The sequence below is a fragment of the Pundamilia nyererei genome, unplaced genomic scaffold, assembly GCF_000239375.1.
Source record: "Pundamilia nyererei isolate P.nyererei 1_Seehausen unplaced genomic scaffold, PunNye1.0 scaffold00010, whole genome shotgun sequence".
In the NCBI taxonomy this organism is placed as follows: domain Eukaryota; kingdom Metazoa; phylum Chordata; class Actinopteri; order Cichliformes; family Cichlidae; genus Pundamilia; species Pundamilia nyererei.
Window position 1 is genome coordinate 2,479,314 of NW_005187411.1, and position 27,115 is coordinate 2,506,428.

Consider the following 27,115-nt stretch of genomic DNA (forward strand, 5'->3'; position numbering starts at 1 on the left):
GGAAAAAAACTGTCTAAAGTTACAATGCTGATATTGCATTTGGGACAATCCATAGCAGCTTCACAAGAAAGAACATTATGTCACTGATGTTTCCTTTGGCATGTGTGTGTGATTCACTTAAACATTTCCTTTAGAATACTTCCCAGTCTGAACAGGCTCCTAAGAAGAAAAGAGCTCCATAGCAACAACTATGCACGACATTAATTAAAACAAAGACCAAGCAGTTCATTCCAATGAGCTTTATTCCATCTAAATACAACAACGTGCTGGTTCTTCCATTAAAACATCTTTTTTCCAACTTTCCTTTCCAAATTTCATTTTCTTTTCATTAACCATCAGACAACGTCTCAACCTTCCAAAACACTTTCTAAGAACACTAAGAACTGTTACATGTTCACTGCAGTTCCACAAACATCTCTACTACAACTACTATTATGGGGGTAATGAATGTAAGTGATTAAATGTGGTTTGATTATAATCAAGACTTAAAGTGAGGAAATGTCTCGTTTCAATTACTCTGTGCACAGGATGGCAACTCCACGCTCGTAGAAGCTGTGAGGATCTTCCTTGGTGGCGATGTCGAAGTCGACGGTGAAGATTAGGTCAGACCGGGTGAAGTTCAGGTACACGGGTAGAGTGACCTGCAGCGAAAGGAAAACACAAAAGGTGAGAAGGACAACTCCATAGCTATATTTCAAAATCTAGCTTTTTAGATTCCAATGGGGCTGGGGGTTTTTTTTTGGGGGGGGGGGGGGTGTTTACCATGTGTCTCTTCTCAGCATTACTCTGCTTGATCCAGCGGAGCTGAGTGAGAGGCAGCTCAGTGGAGATGGAGGTGGACAGAGACAGCTTGTTGTTGGCACAAGTAGCTCCCTGAAGCTTCAGACCTGAGGGTGCAGCAAGATTGGAATGAGAAAAAGAAATTCATGTCTTAACAACTCACTACATTAGACCACAAATACAGTTAGTAGCATGTTTTAGAGTCCTGCGAACACTTTCTTAGGTTAGATTTCAGTCCAGATTAAACAAACAAACAAAAAAACATGTTAAATTCATATGGATATGATTTAATTACAACGCTGTCTGTTCAGTCTAAAGGCCGCATTGTTATCTGATTTGTGCAGTGCTTTTGCCGCCAACTAGATCAGATGATATGTGTCAAGTCTAACCTTTGATGCCGAAGCTGCAGGCATCCAGTGAGGCGCCCTGAGCAGTGGTGACGTTAACCTCGAGACACAGCTCTTCCAGGGACCAGCTGTTTGCCTGTGCCACATACTGGCGGGTGGCGGTAATGTAAGCCTCAGGCACAAACAGGCTGCCCAAGCACACATGGATGTTCTGGAAATGATGAGAGGAAGAGACAAGGGAGTAGAAATAAAAAGAAAATGAAAACATTTTGTTTTCATTTTTAACCAAACTATTTAAGAACCAAAGCTTGTTTGAATGTGTGCACAAACAGTACCTTCAGTTCCTTTGCACCCCCGCTGGCAGCTCCCTGGGAGATCTGCTGCAGCTGTTTGATACGTTCACTGAAGTCTGACACCCACTGGATTACAGTCATGGAGACGGGGACTGTGTACCGACACCAGCTGCGAGGGAGGATTCCTGAACAGACAGGTGTAAACCACAGGTATATAAAGTATTCAAACAAATAAACAAATTCATTAAAGTACATCAAATAGTCTGAGTGAAGAACCTTTGACAAGGTCACTGATGAGTGTTCGCAGGTAGTTGGTCTGCTTCTTCTTGCCCTCGCACACTTGTACCACGTCGGACAGATCCTGACGGACCTCCTGAAGCATCTTACCTCCCATTTTCACTTCACGCTCAAAGAACCTGAACAGGGGGTCCTGGTATTTGGACAAAGATAATATTAATGCCAAAACAAAACCATAAATTAGAAGCCAGACAGATGTGCTTTGGTGAAACTGAAAAAGAAAAATTGTTCATTTACTGAAAATCAAACTTTTAAAAGTCCGTTATACCCGATTACCTCACATTTCAGGCACAAAGATTGAAAATCACCCGACGGTGAAACAATTCCTTGGTTATAAATGAAAGAAGGATATTGTCAGCACAAGCCTGCTTGCCAGCCCTCTATTCTCTGTCATTACCTTGATGTTCTCCACTGTGCGTTTGAGAGGATTAACCGTTTGCGGCATGAGCTGCAGCCAGTTGCAGGCGGTGGTGTGGAGGGTCCTCATCCAGGCTGGCTGGGTGTCAGATGTGGATGAAGTGCGCTCCTTCTTCTCAGTCTCGTAGGCAAGGTCATCCTCATCCTCCAACATCTGCATTTTCAGCATCTTACCCATCATGTCAGTGCCTGCACAGCCCGGCAGAGGGAGTGATTGGGCAAGGAGGGAGGTGGAAGACAAGGCCATGGTGGGATGTAGGAAGGGGAGAAGAAATTAATCACAGAAAAGAAACAAACACCTTACCTCAAGGATGGGTTAAAGGGTTTGTTTTATCAAAAATAAAAAAAAATAAAAATAGGACTACACTGGGTCAGACAAAATACACAAGGCTTCAGGCAATAATTCCAACACATGTAACCTTAAACGAAATTGCCAAGTGGATAACGATCCACATTTCTGAATGACTGGATCTGTAAAAGAAATCAGCACAACCCCAAAAAATAAATAAATAATAAAAGGGGCGGGTTTTAAGGGAGAAAGTTTGTGGTGGAGTGGGGATGAAGGAAGGGGAGACTGGACCATGTGCTCAAGGGATGGATGTTTTGGCAGCCATGACTGTGGAGGTCAGAGAGGGGGAGTGAAAGGATGGGAAGCAGGCATGGTAGGATGTTTGAAGTCCTAATCTGCAGGTGGGACAAGATAACATCTAAGCAAAGCAACATGATGGCTGTGAAATACAGCTGCTGAAGGGTGAGGAGACCCACACCCATCCTTTGGGAAGAAAACCTTTTAAAGTAAAATGGCTATGACTACAGCTACGCTGCACATTATAGCTATGCTACAGAAGGCTGCTTCTAAAAACTAACTGATAAAGAGGGGAGAGAACTGATGGAAGGATGAGAGATGAGGAAAAGGAATGTTTTTAACATGTTTTTTGACACCCGGCACACAGTGTTCTGTCCAAAGTAGACGCAAAAAACAACTAAATCTAAGATTTCGACCTCTCACTGCACGGCGACAGCCTGCCAAAGTACGAGTTATGACACTAGAATAGAGAGAGAGTTGGTTAATGAGCTACCCAGTGAGAATATTCAATCTCAACTGGTTAAGTATAAATGGAACACAGACGAAAAACAAGCTGTCGTTCAGTAACAGCAACAGCAGCATACCCTGTGTGGTAAGCAGGACCTTCTCTGCATTGCTCGGTAATCCGAGCCAAGATGGCGTCTGAGTGTCAGGAAGCATCTCCACCCAATGCATGAACTCCTCACGTCTGTAACAAATCAAAATGATCAGACGCTTAACAGAGAATGTTTATCAGAGAACAACAAAAGCTAAAACTTATCAGATACTGACCGAATGCCATCAGGCATCTTGATGTCCTTGTGTCCGTCAACTTTGAGAGCCAGTTTGAACTCGCTGTCAAAGCTTCCCTTGGTGAAGATGCGGTCCAGGAAGGTGTTGAGCAGCCGCTGGTCAAACTCGTTGTCGATCCGACCTCCATAGATTGACTGGGCCATCAAGGTTTTCAGAGCTGCCCAGGGGATCTTGTCTGGAGCGATGTTCTGACGACCCTGTGTGTGCATGAGTGTAACGATTGGAGTGGAGCAAGGTCATAATATTTAAAACTGACCATTATCTAATAGATTTAGGCAACAGCTACAAGGAGGAAAGGATTAGTCATACAAAAACTAGAAAACATTTAAAGTGTTAATTCTCCAACCTTAGCAGTGTCATCCAGCCAGGTGTCAACCGTGTCACAAGCAGAACGGAGGTCAGACTCTCCAAACTCGTATTTCTTGGACCAGCCCAGTGGTGCGTAACGCAGGCGCTCCTGGATGACCGCATGGAACCAAGCAAGCAGGAAGTAGAGACGCGCACGTTCGTTGGGGGCCTGCGTGGATATGGGACAACATGATTTACATGGAGAATGTTTGGACAGCACTGATCGTTTATTCTTCACATTTGTGTGTGTCCATTATGTTACCTTGCACATGCGAGCCACTGGGATGCTGCTGAAAGTTCTCAGCATGTTAGCCTTGACGCCGGGAGGAGGCTCAAACACAAAGATACGGCCAGCACGAAGCAGATTCACTGGCACCTGGTGGTAAAACACAACAGCATGAAAAACAGGAAGTAGTGAAAACTGACAATGAATTAATCCAAGTCTAAATGACAAATCTAATGAATGATGTGATATACCTTGGGGTTGATCTCCATTGTGAGGAACAGCCTGAAGCTGGCATGAGGCTGCATAGAGTGAAGTTTTTTCTCCAGCTGCATCAGCCACCCAGGGGCCAGATGGACATTCTCCAGCATCACCCACCTGCAGGACAAGGAACAGTCAGGATATCAGTACAAGAACACAAACTGTACAGTCTCACAAACACAAAGAAACCACATTAGTCACCTGCCAGACTTGACAGCAGTATTGATGTCTCTGTCAGCCTTATTGAAACCTTCAGCAGAACCTGTGGAAAACATCAGTAAGCAGTTATTTACAATATCCTCAAAATTTCTCATTAAGCACTTGATCTACATTACTGGTAAACCAAAAGTTACGTTTATTTCCTTCTTACCGATAGAAATTGAGGTGATTTGTTTGTTCTGCTCAGCAGCCAGATCTCTGACAAGCCCACTGGCATCATAACCTGGCACAGAACACATCAGCACTGGAGTGCTGGGCTTCACCTACAGACACAAAAAAATAAGAATTATCAGCAAGAGTGACAATGGGAAGGTCATTGATCTGAAATAAATAAGTGATCATTACCTCACTGTCGATGATATTAGCTAGATCAAGAGGCTGCTCAATGATGCTCATGAATGTGTCTCCCAGCACCTTTGATACAAAAATGTGTGACATGGCCAGGAGACGGTCGGGACGGAAAGCCTGAATCAGCAGGAGCTGGTGCAGAGCTTGGCCAATGGTAGCTGAACATATAATGGACAGTTCAGGCAGATATAATTTATACAAATATATACACTGTAGTGTGTTTGTTTTGTTTTTTGCTTGGCCTTAATGTTTGTACACAATGTATATACTCACTGGACTGCTTCTCCTCTGACCACAGGTATGGAACAGCCAGCTCTGGAGTGTTGCTCTCAATCCACATGAAGAATTGCTGAAGTAACAAGCAAAACAAATGATTACTAATAGAGTTTCTAAGAGTCAAACTACAAACTACCCATCGGCCTACCATTACTCACCTCGTCAGCCTCGACTTTTTCAACCAAGTCTTTGAAAGCTGGCAGGCGGCTGAGTCGAACCATGGCCTCACTCTGCTCAGCGGTCAGACCTTTCACCTTGGGAAGTGGTGTGCCTGTCAGTACGATCTCCTTACCACGTAAGAAGTGCTGGAACTCTGGATCATATGGCAGCTCACTGGAAAAAAGGAGAAAATGAATAAGTAACGGTGCTTCATGCAGTATGCCATGACTGCTTGTGCTCCATTAGTGTTACTCAGGTGTTCTCTTACCTGGTCATGCCCTTTATGCTGATCTTAGCCAGCAGCATGGCAAATGTAATGTGGTCCTGGTGCAGCATACCTCTGGCAACCCTGTTGAACGCCACCTAATGCCACACAAATCACATATAAAGCCCATGACTGTTACATTCACCCCCCCAAAACAACCCTTATTCATAGGAGTTATGTTATAAACCTGGAAAAGATCCTTGGTGATGACAGCAAGCCTCTGTGAATGATCACTAATGTTCTTGAGGTTGGCGTTCTCATACAGCACTGTGTGATACGTATCCAAGAAGAAGTGAAGAGAGTACTGGTAGAGGAAGTGCATCTGAAGGGAGAACATTTGCTCAGTTTAATTCTGAGTTCCTATCTCTGTGTGCATTGATGTTACAGCAATTTTGAGAAAAGAAGACAATACTACCAACAGTACTAGTTTAAAGAGCAAATGAGATGTGCCCAGACCTGGTTCAGAGCCTCCATAGTGAAGTAGATGCTGCTGCAGGCAGAGGACAGAGACAGGTACTGCTGTGACACGGCCTCCACCTCAGCCATGATGATATCAGTCTCCTCCACCTTCCTAGTCACCTCAGCTGCCTCCTTCTTCAGATTCTCCAGTGTGGTGATGATGGTGTCATCATCAAGGATGCGACCCTTAACCTCATTGAGGGCCTGCAGCAGAGATTTCTCCAGCTGACGAAGACGCAGCTGGAACTCGCCTGAAAGACAGTCATAATATAAGAGTTGAATCATTAAAATTTCACCAATCTCTTTTCCCACCACCTGTGTCTTATCATTTTATCACAGAATCTCAATGTTTCTGTCTCACCCTGCAGTTTAAGGAGGTCTGAGCGTTTCTCATCCACGTCAGGTCTCTCAGCCTTTAGGACCTCGTTGAGACACTGGCTCTGAAGGCTGCTGCGTGTCACAGTGAAGTTGACAAAGGTAACACGAGAGCACAAGTCTGGTGGGAACTCAACCTGCAGACACAAGAGACCATAACAATGCAGATAAACACTTTTGTATAACTGTTTTGTTTTGTACTTTTTAAACAAAGCAAATAACAATGTTAGTTGATCAATACTGATACAATAAACAGTGCCCTTACCGTTGGGTCTCGGGTAGAGAGGAAGATGACAAACGAAGGTGACAGATCAATGTCCTGGTCTCCAAGGGTGATGAGAACACGCCCTCCAGTCCTGCGGACCTCTCTGTTCAGCACTGGGTTTAGGATGGGGTCGTAGCTTTCTACGTCCTTTGGAAATAAATATTTCAAATTTAATCTCCCTTGAGATTAAAATCTATTTTCCAAGTTGTGTTTTTATTTTAACCCCCCCAACTCTAAACAAACTAGTCCTTTGATTATGGCAGCTTTAAGAAAATTATCAAGCAGCAAGCACACAAGGAAAACACTGGCAGTTGGAGAAGGTAGCCCTTACCTGAACCAGCAGTGGGTTTCCAAAACGCAGAGCACTCTCCAAGTTCTTCCTAAAGGCATCATCCAGGAAGCTGGTTCTTGTGATCTTGCGGTCTTTGTACTCATTCATGATGAACTCTGTGGCTTGGCCTGATGGATCGATTATTAGTGGGTACCTAATAAGAGATAAAGAAAGATCAAAGATGTTTAGAAGTAAGTTCAACTGAACACACAGCCTAAAGGAGATAGGTGAGGTTTGCGGACCTGTTGAACCGTTTGAGCATGATGGCATTTTCAGTACAGAGGTCATCAGCTGGGAGAGAGTTTGCTTGCCAGCGGAGCCTCTCATCTGCATTGGACAGGTACTCAGTTCTAGCAATATCTGTGCGGAACTGCAGGAGAAAATCAAGTCAGTGAGCACCTTGAAATTTGATCTATTGACAGCACTCTTGCTGGTGACTATGGTTTATATTAGTAATCACAATGAGGCTGACATTTGGAGACGTGTTGATCAAAAATGACTGGACATGTGGACTGGAGTAGGAAATACCTGAATGTTGGCCTGCTGCAGGTGATGAGACCATGTAGTGAACAGGTTCTGCCTCATCTGTTGTTCAAAGTAGCCGGCATACGTGATGAATGCTGCAGAAAGCAGACAGTCTCCTGCGATGGTGGACATCTGGTTCTTGAACGTCTCACTGGTCTTCTCCCAGCGGTCTCTCTCTGCTGACAGACTCTTCAGCAGGGCTGTGCTGCGGTTCACCTGGGAGTAAAGAACATAAGAAATGAGGTTTTTTTTTTCCTCCAAGAAACTTCAGTTTAGTCCTGAACAGATGATCTGAACAGAACCAGGCATGTTTTATGGACAATTACCTTTGCCTCGACTGCTGCCAGATCAGCCTTGATGGCCTGGGCCTCAGAGATAAGGACAGCGTATTCCTCCTTGTACCGAGCAATGCTGGCCTCCAAGTCTCTGATCATCTGCTCCACCTCTTCTGCCTTCGTCTTATTGTCCGTGGCATCATCCTCAAGCTTCTGCAGCTCATTACGCAGAGGCTCCACTCGCTTCAGCATGTCAGCATAATTAAGCTAGAGGAGTGGTAGAAGTGTACATTAGACGAAAACCCTCATTACCCAGTTATAGTCCTTATTTTCATATTGTTCAGGCTTCTCTACCTGAGCAATCGCCCATTTCACCATGGGTCCACAGGCCAATGATGCCCTATTCACTTGGTCATAGTTGTAGCTTGGGTTGGAGAGATAGTTCTTCTTCATCTTCTCACGGATGGAGTCGCTGGAAATAGTTGAAATAGTCCAAGGAGTTACAATACAGCAGCACTCTGTGCAGTCAATAATCATTGAGAAAATCAAACTTGTGGAACAGTGTGGAGGATTATTTTGAATTGGGTTTGGAGGTGGGGATGGGAACAATTTCTACCAATTTCTGGCTGCAAGAAATCACAAGCACAGTAGTTTTTACCATCAGCTTATTCTTAGATTTAAAACAAGCCGATTACACTTTGTTCCAGTAGATTAACACTGATTGCTAATCACAGGTGCCACTTGTACTGATTAAATGGCATTTGTGCTTCCATTAGAAAACAAAAACAAAACACACTGACACATATACCTCATTTCCTCAGAGGAAAAGTTGACTATGCTGCTGATGAAATTATCCCTGATAATAACTTGTCTGATTTTTTTCCAGTCATTGGTCTCCTCGCCCAGCATAAGGCAGATAGACTCCAGGGCCAGTTTGACTGCAGCTGGGGGGTTGGTCATAGCCCGTACTTCTACTAGGTGCTGCCGCTTAATAGAACTCACGGCTAGTTAAGTGAAAGGAGGAATGTGTTTGCAAGATACAAATAGTAGTGTTTGGGGGGGGGGGAGAATTTGGAAAGAGGTTCAGGGGGGCAAAGACAGAAAAACATGAAGGAGGGGAAGAGAGGGAGACAGAAGGGGAAATTTTTAGTAAACAATTGTAAACAAAGATTCTCTCATGTCACCTGATCTCTTCAGCAGAGAAGTTAACAATGGTGGGGATGAAGTTCTCCCTCATGATGATGGAACGGATCTGCTTCCAGTCCGTTGTGCTCTCTCCCAGGAGCAAACAAATAGACTCCAGAGCAAGCTTCACCGCTGCGGGTGGATTGGCCATGGAACGCACCTCCACCAGGTGCTGCTTCTTAATGGACTTAACAGCTATCAACATCAGGTGAGCAAGGATGAGGTTTTATGATGAGGGAAGGGGGCATGATGATGGGAGGATGTAAGCAGAAGATGTTAACAAAGTCTACATAACAATCCAAGTGCTGTTGTACTGGTTTTGCTGGTTTTATGACATCAAATGACTGAAAGAATAATCTTAATTTTTTTTTTTTTTTTTAAAGACACTGATGAATAAATGAACAAGAATCACTGTACCATTCTGAGCCTCAATAACAGCTGGCTCCACTTGGTCCAAATCCTGTTTGACGCTCAGCTGTTTGTCCTTAATCACCTCCTGCTGCTTGTACACAGCTTCCTGAATCTCCTGGCTCATCACCTTGAATCACAATGACAGAGTAAATAAATTAAAATCTTAAACACTTAAACACGTAATTGCAGGCCTAAGCAACAATGTCTAAAGCCTTTAAAAACTAGTCATTTCAAAGTTCAGCCTTCCTACCTTTTTCTTCTCGGCCTCCTGCTGGTCTTTCACCATCTTCTTCAGCTTGTCATTGGCAGCAGCATTCTTTGCCTCCAACTCCTGGCTCTTAATTCTCAGGTCACGACGAAGTTCCTCCACCTGTGAAAGGAGACAAACACAAGCACTTCTAACAAGCTGACAAAATTTTCATTGGGGAAACTAATCTGATGGCTTTTTAAGATTTCATGAAACGAAAAGGCTACTTCACCTGATCCACAGTCTCCTTGATCTTGCGGAGACCAACGTTGAGGTGCATCTGCTGCTCCTCCAACTCGCTGCGTTTCTCATTGAACAGGTTGGCATACTGATTGATGAAGTCAAGGTAGTGACGAGGAGTAATGGCCATTGTGTGACCGCCACGCTTGGCCAGACGGTTGTTTGCCTGAAAGAAGTTAAAAGTATTATTTATGTACGTCTCAGAAAATTTTACAAACATTTGTATCTAAGAACGTTTGCAAATTTGCAACTGCTGTTGAAATAACAATAAAGTAGCTCATTTGCTGGAAACAGCTCTACCTGATGAAGTGTCTGATGTACAAACACACAGCCATTGACGATAGCTTCTCGGTGAGATGGTGGCTGGGGCAGTTTGTCGTAGACGATGGGCATGTAGTCTGGCACTTTGTAGTTGGGCTTCTCCAGATCCATCTTGCTGGTGAACTCCTTACCCACCTGATATAGGGCCTCTGTGGACCAGTCTCCAAACCAGTTCAACACACACCTGACGCAGAGGAATGTTTTCAGTAAACACGGAAACTCAGTGCAGTTTTCTTTTTCCTCACATTTATTTCAATCATCCACTCTAAGTGTCTGTACCTGTTGAACAGGGCAGGAGATGTGGCAGCTCTGTCCTTCAGGCCCTCTGATGAGGGGTTCATGGTGAAAACCACGTGAAGGTTTCTGATAACCTGGCTGGTGAACCACTTGTACAGCTCCTCATGTGTGTCAAGCATCAGACCCTCTTTCTGGGCTCCTTCCTTACACTGAGTCATCAAGGTGGCATACTCATCTCCCTCAAACAGCCCAGGAACCTATTAAAAAAAAAAAAAAAAAAAAAAAAAGAAGGGTAACATTAACACAATAAAAACCAGAAAACAATGGACATACATTAACCTCAGAAAACTAGGGGCGGTGTTGTCTTTACACTCAAATGAATAAAGCACCACAAATAAGAAACTAGCTGTAAGTTACCTCTCCATTGGCCAGAAGTGTGTTCATTCTCTCAAGGAAACCAGAATCCAGCACATTGGACTCATCCATGATGAAGGCGATCTTCTCGTTCTTACAACCTGAGCGACGCAGCACAGTACGCAGGTCTTCATCAAAGTCCTCCCCAGTGTATTTCCTGTGTACCTGAAAACACAAAAACACGCTCAACAATCCATGTAAAAGGCAGGGAAATGTTCTATGACTACAAATCACTTGTATCTACCTTAATCTGGTAGACGCTCAATCCGTTCATCCAGGCTACAAAGCGGGACAGCGTGGTCTTTCCTGCTCCACTCACACCAATTAACAGTAGATGTCCCTGAGGCTGACGGAAGATTCTAACAAAGGATAAAGATTTTAAAAATGTAATCCAAAATTAATATTTATTTTTGTCATTTATAATTAAAGTAACACTGAGATGACAACGCTCAGAAACCTTTACTCACCGGTCAATTCTGAGGACGTGGTCCAGAACCTCATTAAAGAGCACCAGAGGAACATCCAGCTCCTCCTCATAGAAGACCTTCAGACGGGCCTTCACGTAGTCTCTCAGTTCCTCCTGTTCCACTGGGATGTAATCCTACATACACAAAAACACAAACTCAGTAAAATTCTTACTAGAGCCATTAATGATGAAGTCAATTCTTACAACTCTTTAGTAACTTAACAGCAGCAGGATCAGAGTTTGGCCATCATATTTGAGTACATATGGCCACATATGTACCTTGGAGAGCCAGTTACTGTAGAGGATAGGCCTGTTGAGAGCTTTCTCCTTATCAATGTTGGGGAAGTGTTTGAGAGCGACCGTGTCAATGTTTTCATCTGTCCACCTTCTCTCTTCATCACCTACAAGCCTGAATGACACAATCAGATATGATCACATTTTAAACGTTACTATCAAAAATGTTACACTTTATAGCTGATGCAGAGCAAGCACAACTAGCCTCACATCAGTGAGCACTCACCTATCCTGGAAGAGACGAAGGGCTTCGTGGGCCCAGATGCGGATGAGCCCTTCTACAGGAAGAGTCTCAAGTGGCCGCAGGGCCTCGAAGATACCCCTCACCCAGCGGGTCATCTCTCTGGGAGAGTAGATGTAGTGGGGTTGTGTGTCCTGGGTGAAGCGCTCCTGAAGTGGAAAAAAAGAATAATATTCAATATTTTTATTTATATGGAAAAAAAAGTCTCCAATAAAACATGCATATTAAGAGAAATGTAATCATCTTTACCTGAGACATGGTGTAGAACTCAACCATAGCGGCTGTAAGAGGTTCAGCGTAGGTTCGCAGAGAGGGGATAAGGCGCAGCATGGCACGGTTAAAGGTTCCATAAATCTGGGTAAGGGAGGCTGGGCCTGGATAGTCCACATACACCACAGGGACGTGACGCAGGAACCTAGAAAGATTATGTGGTAATATGACCACTGTTAGAGCCTGCCTTTTGCATTAAACATTAATTATACTACAGTTCTAATCAGATGTTCAGTCTGAGAGCTGTACCTGTGTGTGAGAGGCTTTCTGCCAGGGTCAGTGGGAGGATTACAGGCTCCAACAAATTGAATCCTCTCCAGTTTGACCCAAGTCTGGTCTGAGGTGCGGTAGAAGCCTCCGTGTTCCACCATCTGCACAGACATAGGATCCCAATTTGATGCAGCAATGACTTAAATAAAGTGCTTAGACATACTTAAAAGTACAAAGGGCTTAACACAGAATCATTTTGTCATACCTGTCTGATGAAAGAGATAACTCTCTGTGTGCCGTACTTGTCCATGTCCGGCAGATTGATCTCGTCGCAGAACAACACCAGCCACTTCCCCAGCTGGACAGGGGCGAGGACCACACCATTTGGAGTCCGCCGGTACTCGCAGTAGTGGTCAAACGTCTTCAGCAGAAGTTCTGGGGTGGTGGCACTGGAGAAGTTCAAACCAACAACCTGGTAGAAAGCAGCAGTAGACATTTTAGCTATTAGATGGGAACAGCTTAGTTACAACAATAATGCCAATATCTGATTAGAACTGATTGTGAATATTTCAAAGATCAGACAATTAACGTGAAAATGATTCCATAGCCCAGTACCTCCATATCAGGCAAAGCCCTGAGGGCACTGAACAGGGTCATGGTCTTTCCAGAGCCAGGTGGTCCACACAGCACCAGTGGTTTGTGCTCGGCCAGCCATGTGTAAAGCAAAGCTTCATGGCGAACAGTGTCCAGGGTAGGAACAACAACATCTGGGGATGCCACCTTGTGGGTTTCCACTTCAATCTGGGGCACTTTGCCCTGCCAGGATTGCCACTCCCCTGAGATGCACACCTAAACACAAATAAAAACATAATAATTAATCTCTAAAAAAGTGGATATAGGGAATTAATAGCAGCAGCAACTCTTTGACAAAGAAAGGATGTACCTCATAATCAATGATGGGAACATTGGGTGCAGTGGGAAGTGGCACAGTGGTGATGCGACGGATATACTCCCCAAGCTCTGCCCTCATCTTCAACCTTCCATCACCAGAGAAGGACCAGAGCACAGCGTAGATCAAATACCTCTGCAAAGAAATTCCATGAAAACAATTAGTTTTAGGAAAGCACAGTAATCATGTTGATGCAACACCTCAGCATTTATACTTCTTTCAATACAGAGCAAGAAAAAGGAGAACATTACCTGCATGTACTTCTCCAGCTGATCAATGGGCATGGGGAAGTCAGGGTGGTTGTTGTTGTACAGAGCCACATTACGGCAGGCCTGGTGCAACATTGAGAACAATGAGCCCAAACATCGCATGCGGGTGAAATCCATGATGTGTTCCATCTTCGAGGCATGCTCCAAGGCCTTGATCACGAGGCCGGTGGAGGTAAAGTACGGCTGAAGGACCGATGCAGCATCTCGCTGGATCTAGTTTAAAGCACAAAGTGGGGACAGCATTAGAGTGTTTTTTATTTGTTTGTTTTTAAATACAGCATGTGTTCTTCTCTAGATTTACCTGCAGCATTGGTGAAGCAGCCTCGTCCTCATCCTCTGTGCCTTTCCTCTTCCGCTGAGCTTCATCCTCTCCCTCGTCCAATGGGATGCTGCGAATGCGAGCCAGGAAGTTGTTGAAGATCATGTCAGTGCTGAGAACATCCTCACTGAACCAGACCATACCACACCGGGACACAGTGGCTAGGGTGGCATACTTCAGATCCTGCACTTCAAACATCACACGCACCTGGACAGAAAAAGAATAATTTGGGTTGAATACTTAATGAAGTCTCCAGGACAGACTTCATTAAGAAAAGAGAAAAAGAAATTTGTGTATAAACTGCCATGCTCTTACATTTGGTGGCAAGCTGAGACGTTCTCCATTGGGCAGGGTGAGCAGCTTGTTGTCATCCAGAACAGAGTTCAGATTTTCAACCCACTCTGGGTCAACGTCGCCATCAAAGATGATCCACTGACGCTTCTGTAGTTCACCTCGGACATTGTCAATGATCCTGAAATTGAAAGAAATCGTTCATTTAAAGATTAAAAAGAAATTAATTACAACAATTAGACTAGCTTGGAAGATGTGTAATTACTCAATTATTACAGAACTCACTTCCTGAGGATGTGTGTGAACAAGCCATCAGTCCATTCACGAGTGTTGGGGTCCAGGGTTCCGTACAGGTGGTCTTTGCTGATGGCCTTGGGATCGATAATGTGGGCCACGCCCTCCACACCCTCCAACCTTTCCAGGGCCTTGAGCAGCACCCTCCATGCCATGGTCTTCCCACTTCCTGAAGGTCCCACCATCATCAAACCGTGGTTGATCTGTGTGATCTGGTACAGCTGGAGCACCTGGAAAAGGTTGAACGACAAGTTAAATGTCAGTATATATGAATCTTATAACAGGAAAATGTTTAAAGCCCATTGAACTAAAGTATATCAGTTCCACTCAGCTTCATACCTTCTCTACCCACATGCTGCCTACATCGTCCCCATCTCCATAAGTGAGGTACATCTCTCCGCAGACCTTCTTCAGCTCCTCCCTCAGAGCAGTCATCTCTCCCCTATGGTACTGAACTCCAGGGAAGACGTCCGACAGCAGGCTGAACAGCAGAGGGATGTCTTCTGCCACCAGCTTGGGAACCATGGTCTCACACACACTCTGGATCAGGATCTAAAAAAAAAAAAAAAAACAAAAAAAAAAAAATGACAGACAGACTGAATAAAACAACTCATTTTCTAAAATAAGTTTGTTATACTTGCAAAAACTCTGCCCTGAATAAACATGACCTCCATGTCCAAGAGTCTACTTTACATACCTCCTGTTCTGGAAGGTTCTCTGCAATCTCATTCTCATCAACATCCTCTCCACGCTCAAGCTTCTCTCTCTTGATTTTCTGGATTCGCTCACGCTTGACATTGCCAGCACTGATCAGCACGCTCTTGAGTGCTCGGAGACCGAAGTCGTAATGGCTCTGGGAGGAGAGCTGCTCGTCGCACAGTCTTTAAAGAAGCAAAAGATTAAGTTGTCATACCTCTGACTTAAAGTCCTGTCAAAGTTACTAACTAAAACAATACATACTTGAAGAAGGGCACAATCTTTTTGGCAAGGGTCTCAGCTGTTCGGAAACCTTGAGAGTAGAGCATGACCTGTGCAATGAGCTGGCGGTCAGGCTTGGTCATGGCCAAGCTACGGAAGAGCTTCTTCAGATTGTCAGGCAGGTTGGAACGGCCAGCATAGCCAGGGTTCATGGTGATGAAGATGGCCATGTCTGGGCTCACCTTGACCTGCTTGTTCAGGAGCTCTGTAGTGACAGGTACGCCTAGGAAAGTGACCAAAAGGAAAAAGAAGGAAAAAAAGACTTACTTATAATACACTCCCCTGGAAAAACCTAATCACTGGTGATGAATATAGTGGCATATTCTGGTGATATTTTTCCTCAGCAGCATGAAGTGTTGAAGAATATTTGCTTTGCTGCGTTTTATTCTCACAAATGTCTAAGTCTGGATATTTCTCATTAAAAGGACAGCCATCTTTCACAAATACTATGCATACTTCTGTCTCTGTTGGGGTTGCTGTGCTCCCTCAAGGCGACCTGGATGTACTGGACCTGCTGGGAGACGGCCGACAGCATTCTCTCTTCCAGACGGTTGAACTCATCGAAGCAGCCCCAGGCTCCTACCTGGCACAGACCCACGAAGATACGGCCCATTGCCTGAAGGAGAAAACGAAAAATGGTCACTGAATTAATAAGCAATAACAGAGCACAGTGTTTAATCTCTGATGGTATGCTGGTGTCCTGTTATAAAATTGCTAAAATGATAAATTTACCTGGAAGTCAAAAGTCTCATCACAGTTGAAGACCAGGACAAAGCGTCCAAGCTGGTGACCAAGGGCTTTCACTGATTCAGTCTTCCCAGTGCCAGCAGGACCTAAATAAAGGACAAATTCAGTCAAGGTTGGGGGGTTGTTTCCCTCTTTGCCATGTTGTAAAACAAAAAGTTAAATAGTAGTTCCATACCAAATGGAGATCCACCAAGGCGAGCCTCCAGGGCCTGGGTCATGGTGAGATAGCAACGGTCAGTCAGTGGGGTCTGAACAAGCTTGTCCTGGACACCCAGGTACTCAAAGCCATAGTTGAACTTGGCATTAGCCATCTGAATGGACAGCTGCTGCAGGACATCTGTCTGCTTGGGATCAAAGTAGAAGCGCATCTGGCTGAGCCACTCAAAGGACTTGGGGTTGTCGATCTTGTTTTTGATCAGAGTCCTGGTTACATCACGCTGGTGCACCAGCTCTGTGATCTAATAATGGAGAGTGAAATGGATTTTAGACAATTTTTATCCAACAACAATTTTTCACAAATATCTAAAAAAATAAAAAAAAAAATAAAAAAAAAAAAGTCCAAACTCACCAGGTGCTCCAGTTTCCTCCTGCGGATTGGAGGCTGCTCCATCAGCACAGTGTCAGCCAACACATTGAGTGTGGCTTCCACGTTCGACAGAACTCCCTGCAGTGGCGTCATGTCCCCACCACCAGAGATGGTGGTCAAGGCAGACTCGATGTTCTCAGACCAGGCAATCTGGGCGGACAGGACCACCAGCTGGGCCTGTGAAACGAGAATAAAGATAAGGCGACATTAACACAGTTCCAAATTTCAAGAGTGTATCGAAATTAAAACAGTATGGAATTAATTATTTAAATCCCAACCTGGTAGCGATCAATCCAGTTGATGTATTGGCTCAGGTCAATGGCTGTGCCCTTGTTAAAAGTAGTGACCTCTGTGACAGACTCTGCCAGCAGTTTGGCCAAGGTCACCCTCATCTCCTTCTCCACCAGTGTCAGCCACTCATTTATCTTCGGGTGCTCTGTGATGGAGACTGGTGTCTTGTAGATAATCTCTTCACCCTCACGTGATGAGATTCCCAGCACCTCAGTGTTGTCCTCATTGAGGAGGATGCTGGAGACACCAGCAAACATCTTTTTGAAGTGCTTCTGGAGTTTGGCCACGTTCTTGCTGTTGCCAATTATCTCAAGCAGGTCCTCGTCTCCCACAAAGTAGAACCTGCCAACAAGAAAGTAATTGATCAAATCATTGTATTAATAAATGCATTCAAAATATCCGATACACTCTTTCACTTTTAAAATACATTTGAAGACATGTTACACATTCCTCCTTCTGTTTGCTCAGCTTTAGTATGCCCTTCATACCTGGGGAATGAGGATCTTTCTCTCTCCAGGTATTCGCCAAGGGCTTTCTGGATTTTTCCAAGAAGATCAGCCAGTCGCTCCAGGGACCTCTGCACTCCCTGTATGTTCAGGACATCCATCACCAGAGGAGACTTTGTCACCTTCTTCATCAGTGCCAAGAACTCAGTGCTGATACTGGAAAAAGACAGAGACAGATTACACAAGAAGTTAGTAGAAAATATTTTTATGGAAGGAAATGGGGACTAAACATGAGTGCGCCAAATAAATCAGGTTATGATTCTTAAAGTTTACTTATATTTTTTTTACTTATATTTTTTTAATATTTTTAAAATGCTGACACGATTTGGCAGCATTTAGAAAGACTTACCTCTGGAATCTCTGAGTTTCTACAGGCAGAAGATGTTTGATGTCAGCACTGCCTGTAAAGATACCTTCCAGATAGACCCAGCGACGCTGCACATCAATCCAGACATCAAACAGAGCCATGATTCGATTCAGCTTGTCTTCCCAGCTCAGGGCATCTTCTTCAAACACCTGGGAGAAAACGGAAAGAAAAACACGGTACTGATGTATGCCATCCTGACTGGCTGAAATATAAAGGAAAAAGGAAAAAAAAGCTCAACTGCCACCTTAATAAACTAAACGTATAGTTCTGTTTACCTTGTAGTAAGGAGACAACTTCATGGCGGACACACTGTTGATATGTTCTTTGACCTTGTTGAAGAGGTCATCCCAACCTCTAATCAGACGGCACTTGTTCTGGTAGTTCACCAGGTCGAGCTCGTAGGAGTTCCACACTTCACGGATCTGAAAACCAAAAGAAGCATAAGTACAATTATAGCATAACAAACCACAGAGCTATTTCTAATGATGTAGGCTATAACTGCCCATCTCTTGCAAATCTTCTTTACCTGTTTCAGGAACTCCTCCAAAGCCATTTCTCCCTGGGCTACCAGAAGAACATCCTTCACCACCATCTCATTCTTCTGCAAATCCACATCCCAAATCTGTCCAAGAGTCAGCTCTGACAGGACCCAGTTCACATGCAAGCGCTTCATCAGCTGCTTCCAGTGGCGGTCCTTCAGAGCCTCTGATTTAAGCTCAATCACCAACATGTTGACCTGGAGTGAAAAGGAAACCACAGGAAATGTAAAAATGTAAATTTGTCGTGTAAGTTAGAACTTTTGATTAGTTTGAGTGAAACTAGTTTACTGACCTTCAAGTAACCTTTAAGCATCCTCTGTACGTACTCGTATGAAGCATACTGCCTCAGCCTTGCTTGGAAGTTCTTCAGCTGGTTCAGAAGTGCATCAAGACTCTGACGGAGCTACATGTACAAATAAATCAACTAATGTTATATTCTGTGAAGAATTTAAGGATCATACAAAACGGCACAGGGATTTAATCTAAATGTTTGCTCTGCTTTTGGTACCTTGCGTGGTTGTACAGAAACCCATGGCTGCTCTTTCATTTGGTCAATCTGCTCCCAGATCTTCGACAGTTCAGACCACACCTCTTTCAGGTCATGCAGCTCCTCCAGCGCCACCTACAGGTCACCACAAAGACAGAAATGGTTCAAAATGTTCAGTTAATGGTTTAATTTTTAGTTTATGGATAATGAAATGCAGCCAGAAAACATAATGAATGAATTTTACATTTATCATTTTGTAATTTAACCATTTATGTAAATGTGCGCTGGCATTACCTGCACTCTCTCCTCACTGCCACTGAGCAGACCAGTATCAGTAAGCTCCAGGGCCTCTTTGGCACGGGCACACTTCTCCCTTTCAACCTTCAGACGACCAAAGTTGCCTTCATAGATGGTCAGAGACTGAAGGGCCTCTTCAGGACGCAGGTTACCCTAAGGGAACAGATCAGACATTTAAAAAAAAAAAAAAAATGTAAGTCAAATTTATCTGCCATTTCTTTATAACTAAGGCATCATGAAGTTATGCATCTAAAAATATTAACTACATCTAGCATTAGATGTGCTATAAATAGAAAACTAAATTTATTAAGATAAATATTTCTTACAGCAACTGGTTTGGTCTTCTCCCAGTCATTAAGCAAGTCAGTGGTGCGGTTTTCCACAGCTTTGTCCTCTTGGACAATCTTCATCTGCAGGTTGGCCACCTGCTGCTGGATAGCGGTGTCCTTGCGCTTCATTATGTCACTGAACGCACCCCATTCGCCTTCAATGTTGTCAATGTAGAGCCAAGAAGGAGGGAACTGAAATCTCTGCTTCTCCAGCAAACGCTGTCCGTTACGGAATAACTACGGGTAAAAAGGAGGGAGATTGTGATTAGAAAATGATTTTTAATTTAACCGATTTTAAAAACAAAAAACATAGTTTGGAGTACTTACATCCACATTTTTCTCAAACTGTTTGATCTTTCGCTTCAGAGTCTGGACATATGTTATGAAGTTGACAGCATCTGAAGTACTAGCCGTGTCCACAGAATGTTGTTCGAGATCTTGACGGGACTGATGAGGAACAGCAAAGCATGAGTCATCTGTCCTGAATAACTATTACCCTGTGTGAAAGTGATCCATCCAACTATGTTGGTAAAACCATACGTTACCTTGGAGATCTGAGCGTGGAAGTCCTGCATGTTCTGTCCCAGCATCTGACCAAACTTGCTGAGAACCTCCTTGTGCCAGGAGTCATACTTCAAGTTCACCTTAGACTGGACCTGTTATCAGATAGAAATATGAAAATTTAATGTATAGCCAACACATGGGGGTTCTGGATTGTCAAAAATACAACTGCACGAAACAAATAAGGGAAATTTTAATGTGGAAATGTATTTCTCCTCCTCCTACTTAAACACAACACTGCGAACCATCAGTCATTACTACCTTGCCATAGTCGATGACCACTGGTCCAAACTCTTTTCGAGTCTCAGCATTGTCAAAGGTTCCCCTAGCTTTGCGAATCTGGACCAGCAGGGCTTGCCACTTTGTGAGGTCTTCACCAAGACGGTTGTAAATGTTTTCAGCTTGCATGTCCCACAAGCACTGGTACTGCAGCCAAACCTGAACAAAAATAAAGCATATAAACAGTGAAATAACCACAAATGTATATCCTGTATGTCCAAAGAGTCATAAAAGCTAAAGACAAACAATAAAAAAAATAAATAATCAATAGCTATCAATTTGTAAGGTAATGTTTTCTTTTAAAATAGGTGCCCCTTACCTTAACATACTGCTCCACCTCATTGACGATGTCTTCCACAGCATTGTAGGCCTCCTCTAAGGCCGCAGGTCCATCAGGCATCCTTGTGAGGGCATTACGGTAGAACTTTTCCTCCTCTGAAAGCTCGTAGTGAACACCCACCTAACAAGGAGGGACAGAGTGGCTTAAATAAAAACAGTACAAAGTACAATAGGCCAAACCATCAAATATCATTCCTGCCTGAGTAAAATAAAGACATTTTGTCTAAAAAGTGGTTTTACACTACATGATTACCTACACCAGATATTCACCAGTGCAAACAACAACTGTTTTAAGATGGCTACCTGGTATCTCTGACTCTGGATCCTGGGCAGAGAAAGTATAACCATCTTCCAAGCAAACATCTCCTGGTAGAGCTTGTAGCGACAGTCTTCAATTGGTGGGTTCAAGTAGATCACCTGGTTAGTGATCCTCAGCTCATGGACCACATTCTAAGAATAAAGAAATAATAATAAAACAGCAAGCTGTGCTTAGATGTTCATGGTTTTCCAAGATGTTAAAAGAAGTGTATCAACATTTGAAAAGCGTGACAAAGCAACACAGTACCACGTCACAACTCTCACCTTGATTTTGGGCTCCCCTCCTGGTTTGTGGCTGACTTGTGGAGCCTCTGTGTCCATGTCCACATCAGCTTTGTCTTCTACCTGGCCACGGAGGACCTGAGTCCAAGCCTTAAGACCAGCCTGAAGACGCACTCCCAGGATACGCTCAATCTAAAAGAACATCCATTTTAATAACATAGCAACAAGCACCCTATAAAACAAAACAAAGGTTCAACTATACACCAAAACATTCCAAGTATTTCTATTACTTTATATTCGTTACAGAACAATATGTAACTTTCAGTACAGACCTCAATGTCAAGCTTGTTGACCCAGATGGGCAAATTGGAATAAGAATGGAGGTTAAGGTCATCCACAGCTTTCTGCACACGGTTCAGGATGTCGGAGAAGGTCTTGTGGTCAAACATGCAGGTCTCCAGAGAACGAACCTCCAAGTCAATCTTCTCTTCAATCAATAAGAGGTCGTCCACCTGAAAAACAATAAGACAAAATTGTTTGATACAACTTGTCATTTAAAAGTTAAATGACAGTTTGGAGTCTGTGTTCGTGCATATCTGTAACATCTACTTCACACAGACCTTCTCCTGGAAGTTGAAGACCGTCTCAGCTAGTCTCTGAACATAGGGATCCAGCTTGTAAGACTCCCAGACGAGAGTAATGCCCTCAGTTATGAGAACCTGAACCTCTTTCTTAAGTCCAGCAACCAGCAGGGAGATGGAGGACCGCTCCTCTACTTTCTCACAAGTACGCTCGTAGGTGCGAACGCTCTCGATCAATGAGATGGCAAATGGGTACAGCTGATTAGCTTGGTGGGCCTTGTTGACAATGGCCAAAGGAACACGGAAACTCAGCCACTTGAGGTTGCGGACCTCTTTGGAGAGGGTGATGATCTCAGGAAGAAAGTTGACTTTAAGCTTAAGCATGTTTCCTCCCCTTCCACGGGCCCGGGTACTTTCAATGGTGAAGATCCGACCAGACACACCAAGGTTACGCTGCTGAACCTGATTTAGAAAAGAAAGGGATAACAAATATTTTGAATTTGCAATTAGCCCAAAACAAAGGAAGCAATATGTAAGAATTACAATCTATAATATTCTTCCAAATGTCTGAATCGGTGTTGAATAAAATACCTTCCGGGCCCAGTCATCAAATATCTCTTGAGTGTTGAGTTTAGCCCGGAAACTATCTCCATCCTGCTTCAGCTTCAGCCCTTCCACATGGTTCTCCCAGCCTTTTCCCAGAACATCTTCAACCCTCTTCATGTACGCAGTCAGCTGACGGTCTATCTGCTTGGCCCAGATGATGGAGCCAGACACCGGAGGCAGGTCCCGGACATGACTCATCTTACAGGCCTGGCTCTGAGGATACTGCACTTTGAACTTGTCGTGCAGCGATTCGATGTCATCTTTCACACGCTGGATGAGCTGTGTCTGATACTCCCGGATGGCACCACGGATGTGGGGGCGCACGAAGAGAGCATTGAAACGGGAGAAGATGCGGAACATCTCATTGGCATTCTTGGCAGTACCCAGCTGATCACGCAGGCGGGCCGTGATACGGGTCTCCACGCGGTCAATGCGCTCATCATAACGTTTCATGGCGGCTTCCCAGGCCTCCGTGCCCTCCTTGGACACATCCAGGCCATCAACCTCTTTCACATTCTCATATGCCAGGTTGACCTCCTCAATAGCATTGGCATCAGCAGCATCAAAGAGAACTCCAGCCACCTTCATATCTTGAGGTTCAACTGTCTCTCCAGGGGCATGCTGAGGCACTGCAGATACCTTAAAAAAAAAAACAAAAAAACAACAACAACAGAAGAATAACATTAAATCTCTTAGTCAAGATGTGATTTAAAAAAAAAAAAAAAAAACTATTTAAAGGTTTACCTGAGGCCTCAGCACACGGACGATGACAGCCCTCAGCTGCTCATGCTGCCTTCTGAAACGCCTCATGTGGTCCAGTCGGGACTGAAGTTTCCTATGAGCAGGGCTCAAACGCCACACCATCTTCAGGTTCTCCTCTCTCTTCCTCTTCACGATGTCCCTAAGAAGCACCTGCAGTTTCTCATACTCATCCTCCCAAGTCTGGAACACCTCGAAGCAAGCCACCATCACCTGCACAGAGAAGCGTAAGGGCATTCAGGAAAATGTATAATACTGTGAGTGGCCAAGGTGTGTGTGTTTGTGTGCAATTGTGGGTGTTATTTTATGCTGGAGACAAAAAAAAAAAAAACACACCAACCTTTTCAAATTCCTCATAGGCTACATGCATGAGCTTCCTGGTACCCAACACCTTGAGCAGCTGGGAGCTCAGGTCCCTGGAGATGGCCTCTACTAGGCGTAGTGCTCTCTGGATGGGATACTTTGTGTTCCTGATCTTTTTCAGGTGAGTAAATATGGCCATTAGAGCCTGGCGGATCTTATCAAGTTCTGAGGCAGAAAGCAGGTCATTAAGAGGGAAGTCTTTCATCAGAGGATTGTAGTCATTGACGGTTTCCACTGCCTGTTTCAAACCTGCAGGAAGAAGTAGAGGAGAAGTGAACATTTACTCGCGCTTCTCTAAATGCAAACATGTGTTGAGCCAGCCAAGTAAAAACAGCAAAGTTATAACTTACCGGTGTCTGTATCAAAACTGACAGTAGCATGGAAACGTTTCCCGTGTTTCAGGATGTCCAGAGTGAGAAGAACCTCTGGGCTCTCTCTCTTCTCTTGGATCCTGTTAAGGGCTCTCTCCAGATTCAGCCAGAAACTAATTTCCTGCAAGGCTGTGCCCGAGGCCGGGTCACGATCGAGCTTAGTCACCTAGAAGGGCGCGAGCAATGATGATAGCAACCATAAATCAAGGGTTTTTTATTAGAGAGGTTTGTTTTTTTTTTCCAAAGACTGGTTTTGCTTTGTTATATACTTCCATCATGGACTTTTAAATTGGGACAAATATATAGAAATTCCTCTTACCTTTTGGATCTCCCTGATCCAGCGGTTAACTCCAGATTGCAGCTGGTTCAGGAAAGTAGGATCTTCCACCTTGTCGCCAAAGTCAGTGACTTTGGGCTTCTCCCCACGCTCATAGCACTGCTTGGCGATATTTGTGATGATGGGGTGGATGAGCAGGCTGATTTCAGGAATCTCGATATTTTGCTGCAGGTGGAGAAGGCCCATCTCCAGCTCAGCAATCTTCTTCTCGACAGAGGGGGCCATTTTATCCCCATCTCTAGAAAGTTGTAACAGATAACAATGTTACAATGTTTTTTCCTTCCATTACATTTCCATCCATTACAATTCAATGCAAGTTCAGGATTTAGTTTATTTAAGGAAGGCTTTGCAAAGTAACATTACCTGTCGGCTTTCCCAGACTCACGAATGTAGGACTTGAAGAAAGGTGCGACAGCATTGCTGATGAAAGAGTGAAGCGTCTCGTAGGGAGAATCCTCGCTCAAAGTCAGCACTCGCACCTGGGTTGATATCGGTTTGTCTGCATCAATGACGCCCGTCCTCTTGATCAAAGCCAAGCTACAGAGTAAAAAAAAGGTGAATGTATTCATCCAGAATAGCCAGAATTTAAATAACTGAAGGATCATATGCAGTATTACTTTTTCCAGTGCATTATTTACCTGTTGGACTTGATCCCATAGTGGATGTCAATGTTAACATTATAAGTGATGCATTCTTTCTCCTCCTCACTTTCATCTCCGACCTCCTCTGTGAGGAAACAAATACATATATTAATTAACTAAACAGATGACCCATCATTGAATGTGTGCATCAGGTTCTTCATACTAGGTGTAAAACAAGGTCAAAGTAGCACATTAATACCTTGTCTATGTCAATATGAGGACACCAAAGTGCAAATAGTCTTGCTTTATTACATTTCCATTTGCCTCATGTACAATAAGGTAGGGCATGTGACTGCTTTTATTTTTAAATTATTTCAAACTATTTAAAGACATGCATGATTGACTCCTTAAGGCCAGTGAAGTTGCAATGCAGCTAAAAAAGAATTAAACTATTTGGACTCTAGATAGATGTGCACAATGAGAAATGCTGCAGCAGATGATGGTGCAGCTATTCATGTCCACACCCTCCCTTACAAGTGATGAGTGGGCTGCATTGCAGTATCAGTATTATTAATGCAAAACCGCGAATAGGCCCGGGAAGTGACTCTTTGGGCTAGGAATCCAAAACCTCCAGGCTAAGACTGGTCATGTGTGGTATCAAAGGATCAAGATTCAGCACAGATATAGTAGGAAAGCAGCTCAGAAGCTGAGGATTAATTTGCCTGGGGAAACTGAAGATAATGTGTTTATTGACACAAGCTGGTTCACATGATAAAATGACTTACAGCTATGACAAAGGAGGCATTCTCTTTGAATTCCTATAATTATGCTTCATGTTTTTATTATGACTGTGTATCTGTCTCGTTATTTGTGCACCAGGCCTCAACGTGATATGCATATATAATAGCTTTATATAAATGCAGAAGGAACACAAAAATAACGGAGTTACGTCAACATACAGCTCCATTTTTTTATTGTTGTGATTGATTGTTTTATCGTCCCCACCCAGTGTGGCGCAGTTATCTTAGTAAGTAGATGGACAGCTTTAGCGACATCTGTTAATATCGTTGTAAAAGCAGCAGTTAACGATGAGTTTCCAAACGATTTGGCAGGTGGTTAACAAGAAAAGCTAATTTGCAAAGACGCCGACTTTATTCTAAAGTAACTGGGTGAACAAACAGTGTTGCTATTAAAATCATATTTGTGAGCTAGTCGAGTTCTCTGACGTACCTTTCAGAGCGCTTCTCTCGACCAGGATGGTGTGAATCTGGGGATCGGCCAGGAATTTTCTCATCTGCTCCACGGAGCTTTTCTCTTCTAGGGCGGTTTCCAGCGAGGCCGGGGCCTCTCCGCCATCTTCCAAAAGCAGCGGTACCAGCTTCCGAATGTGCTTCTGCAGCACCGAGGTATCAGCCACCGTCTGAACGGCCGACACCTCCATAGTGCCGGAGTTTTCCTCCGTCCCCCCGCCGTCGGACATCCTTCTAAGAGCGTCAACGACGACTAGGTGTTGTGTGAAAGTGAACAAAGAAAAAAGGATGACGGTAACAAGCTGACTGCAGCTTCTACCAGCGGGTCATAGGTTGACTGACTGCCGCTGTCAAAACGTCGCAACCGACGCAATCTGTTTTATATGCGCAAAGGATTATGGTATTTGTCGTTCCTTAAATGGGGAGTTCACCGAGCTGTGGTCGTCAAAGACTACAATACCCATAATGCAGTTGAATTAATCAGTTTTTTTTCTGTCCTTTTGTTAGTACCATGTGCGACAAATAGGGGGAGAAAGGGAGTTGTCTCGAATGATGCAGCTGAAATAGCTTTTAAAATACAAACTTTGATTTGTGCTATTGTTAATTCAATAATAATGTAATTTTAAAAAATCAAAGGCATGTTGAGGCCCATGTTCTATTGGGGACTACGAGTACCAAAATAAATTTGATAAATAGATAATTAATGAATTAAATGTACCATTAATAAATTATAATAAAAAAAAATGAATAAATGAATTTATGGAATGTTTTAAAGAAATTAATTGACATTAATTCATTATTTACTCATTTAGTTGATTAACTATTTCCTATTTTAATTATTAAATTACACACTTTAATATTCATTTAATTCAAATCAAATCAATCAAATCACTTTTATTGTCACATCACATGTGCAGGTACA

At 43.7% G+C, this 27,115-nt stretch overlaps 1 protein-coding gene across 1 annotated transcript; it reads right to left on the reverse strand.

The window, feature by feature from the left end:
- Window positions 1-224: 224 nt before the first annotated feature.
- Window positions 225-26,566, reverse strand: dync1h1 (dynein, cytoplasmic 1, heavy chain 1). The gene is made up of 78 exons (XM_005723808.1): window positions 26,174-26,566; window positions 25,001-25,088; window positions 24,726-24,899; window positions 24,345-24,600; window positions 24,005-24,191; window positions 23,632-23,903; window positions 23,277-23,504; window positions 22,518-23,171; window positions 21,966-22,388; window positions 21,678-21,857; window positions 21,388-21,537; window positions 21,109-21,255; window positions 20,786-20,926; window positions 20,449-20,625; window positions 20,172-20,282; window positions 19,954-20,073; window positions 19,624-19,863; window positions 19,295-19,450; window positions 19,022-19,135; window positions 18,806-18,916; window positions 18,501-18,710; window positions 18,250-18,396; window positions 17,957-18,123; window positions 17,590-17,763; window positions 17,089-17,443; window positions 16,793-16,987; window positions 16,400-16,682; window positions 16,210-16,310; window positions 15,934-16,093; window positions 15,460-15,700; window positions 15,197-15,380; window positions 14,839-15,051; window positions 14,491-14,729; window positions 14,230-14,386; window positions 13,897-14,121; window positions 13,578-13,808; window positions 13,321-13,461; window positions 12,993-13,226; window positions 12,643-12,849; window positions 12,417-12,538; window positions 12,147-12,312; window positions 11,883-12,046; window positions 11,642-11,771; window positions 11,364-11,497; window positions 11,141-11,255; window positions 10,900-11,061; window positions 10,525-10,739; window positions 10,225-10,429; window positions 9,917-10,090; window positions 9,688-9,807; window positions 9,444-9,564; window positions 9,026-9,221; window positions 8,196-8,313; window positions 7,893-8,108; window positions 7,570-7,782; window positions 7,284-7,411; window positions 7,042-7,195; window positions 6,711-6,857; window positions 6,432-6,582; window positions 6,068-6,321; window positions 5,799-5,933; window positions 5,615-5,709; window positions 5,346-5,520; window positions 5,185-5,260; window positions 4,909-5,069; window positions 4,715-4,826; window positions 4,546-4,606; window positions 4,338-4,461; window positions 4,123-4,236; window positions 3,859-4,029; window positions 3,492-3,709; window positions 3,305-3,408; window positions 2,115-2,323; window positions 1,697-1,850; window positions 1,463-1,605; window positions 1,170-1,338; window positions 763-887; window positions 225-641 (listed from the first exon to the last, which is right to left on the reverse strand). Exons 1-78 carry the CDS (start codon window positions 26,421-26,423, stop codon window positions 513-515), a joined length of 13,923 nt encoding a protein of 4,640 aa, XP_005723865.1. The 5' UTR covers window positions 26,424-26,566; the 3' UTR covers window positions 225-512.
- Between the last annotated feature and the right edge of the window lie 549 nt (window positions 26,567-27,115).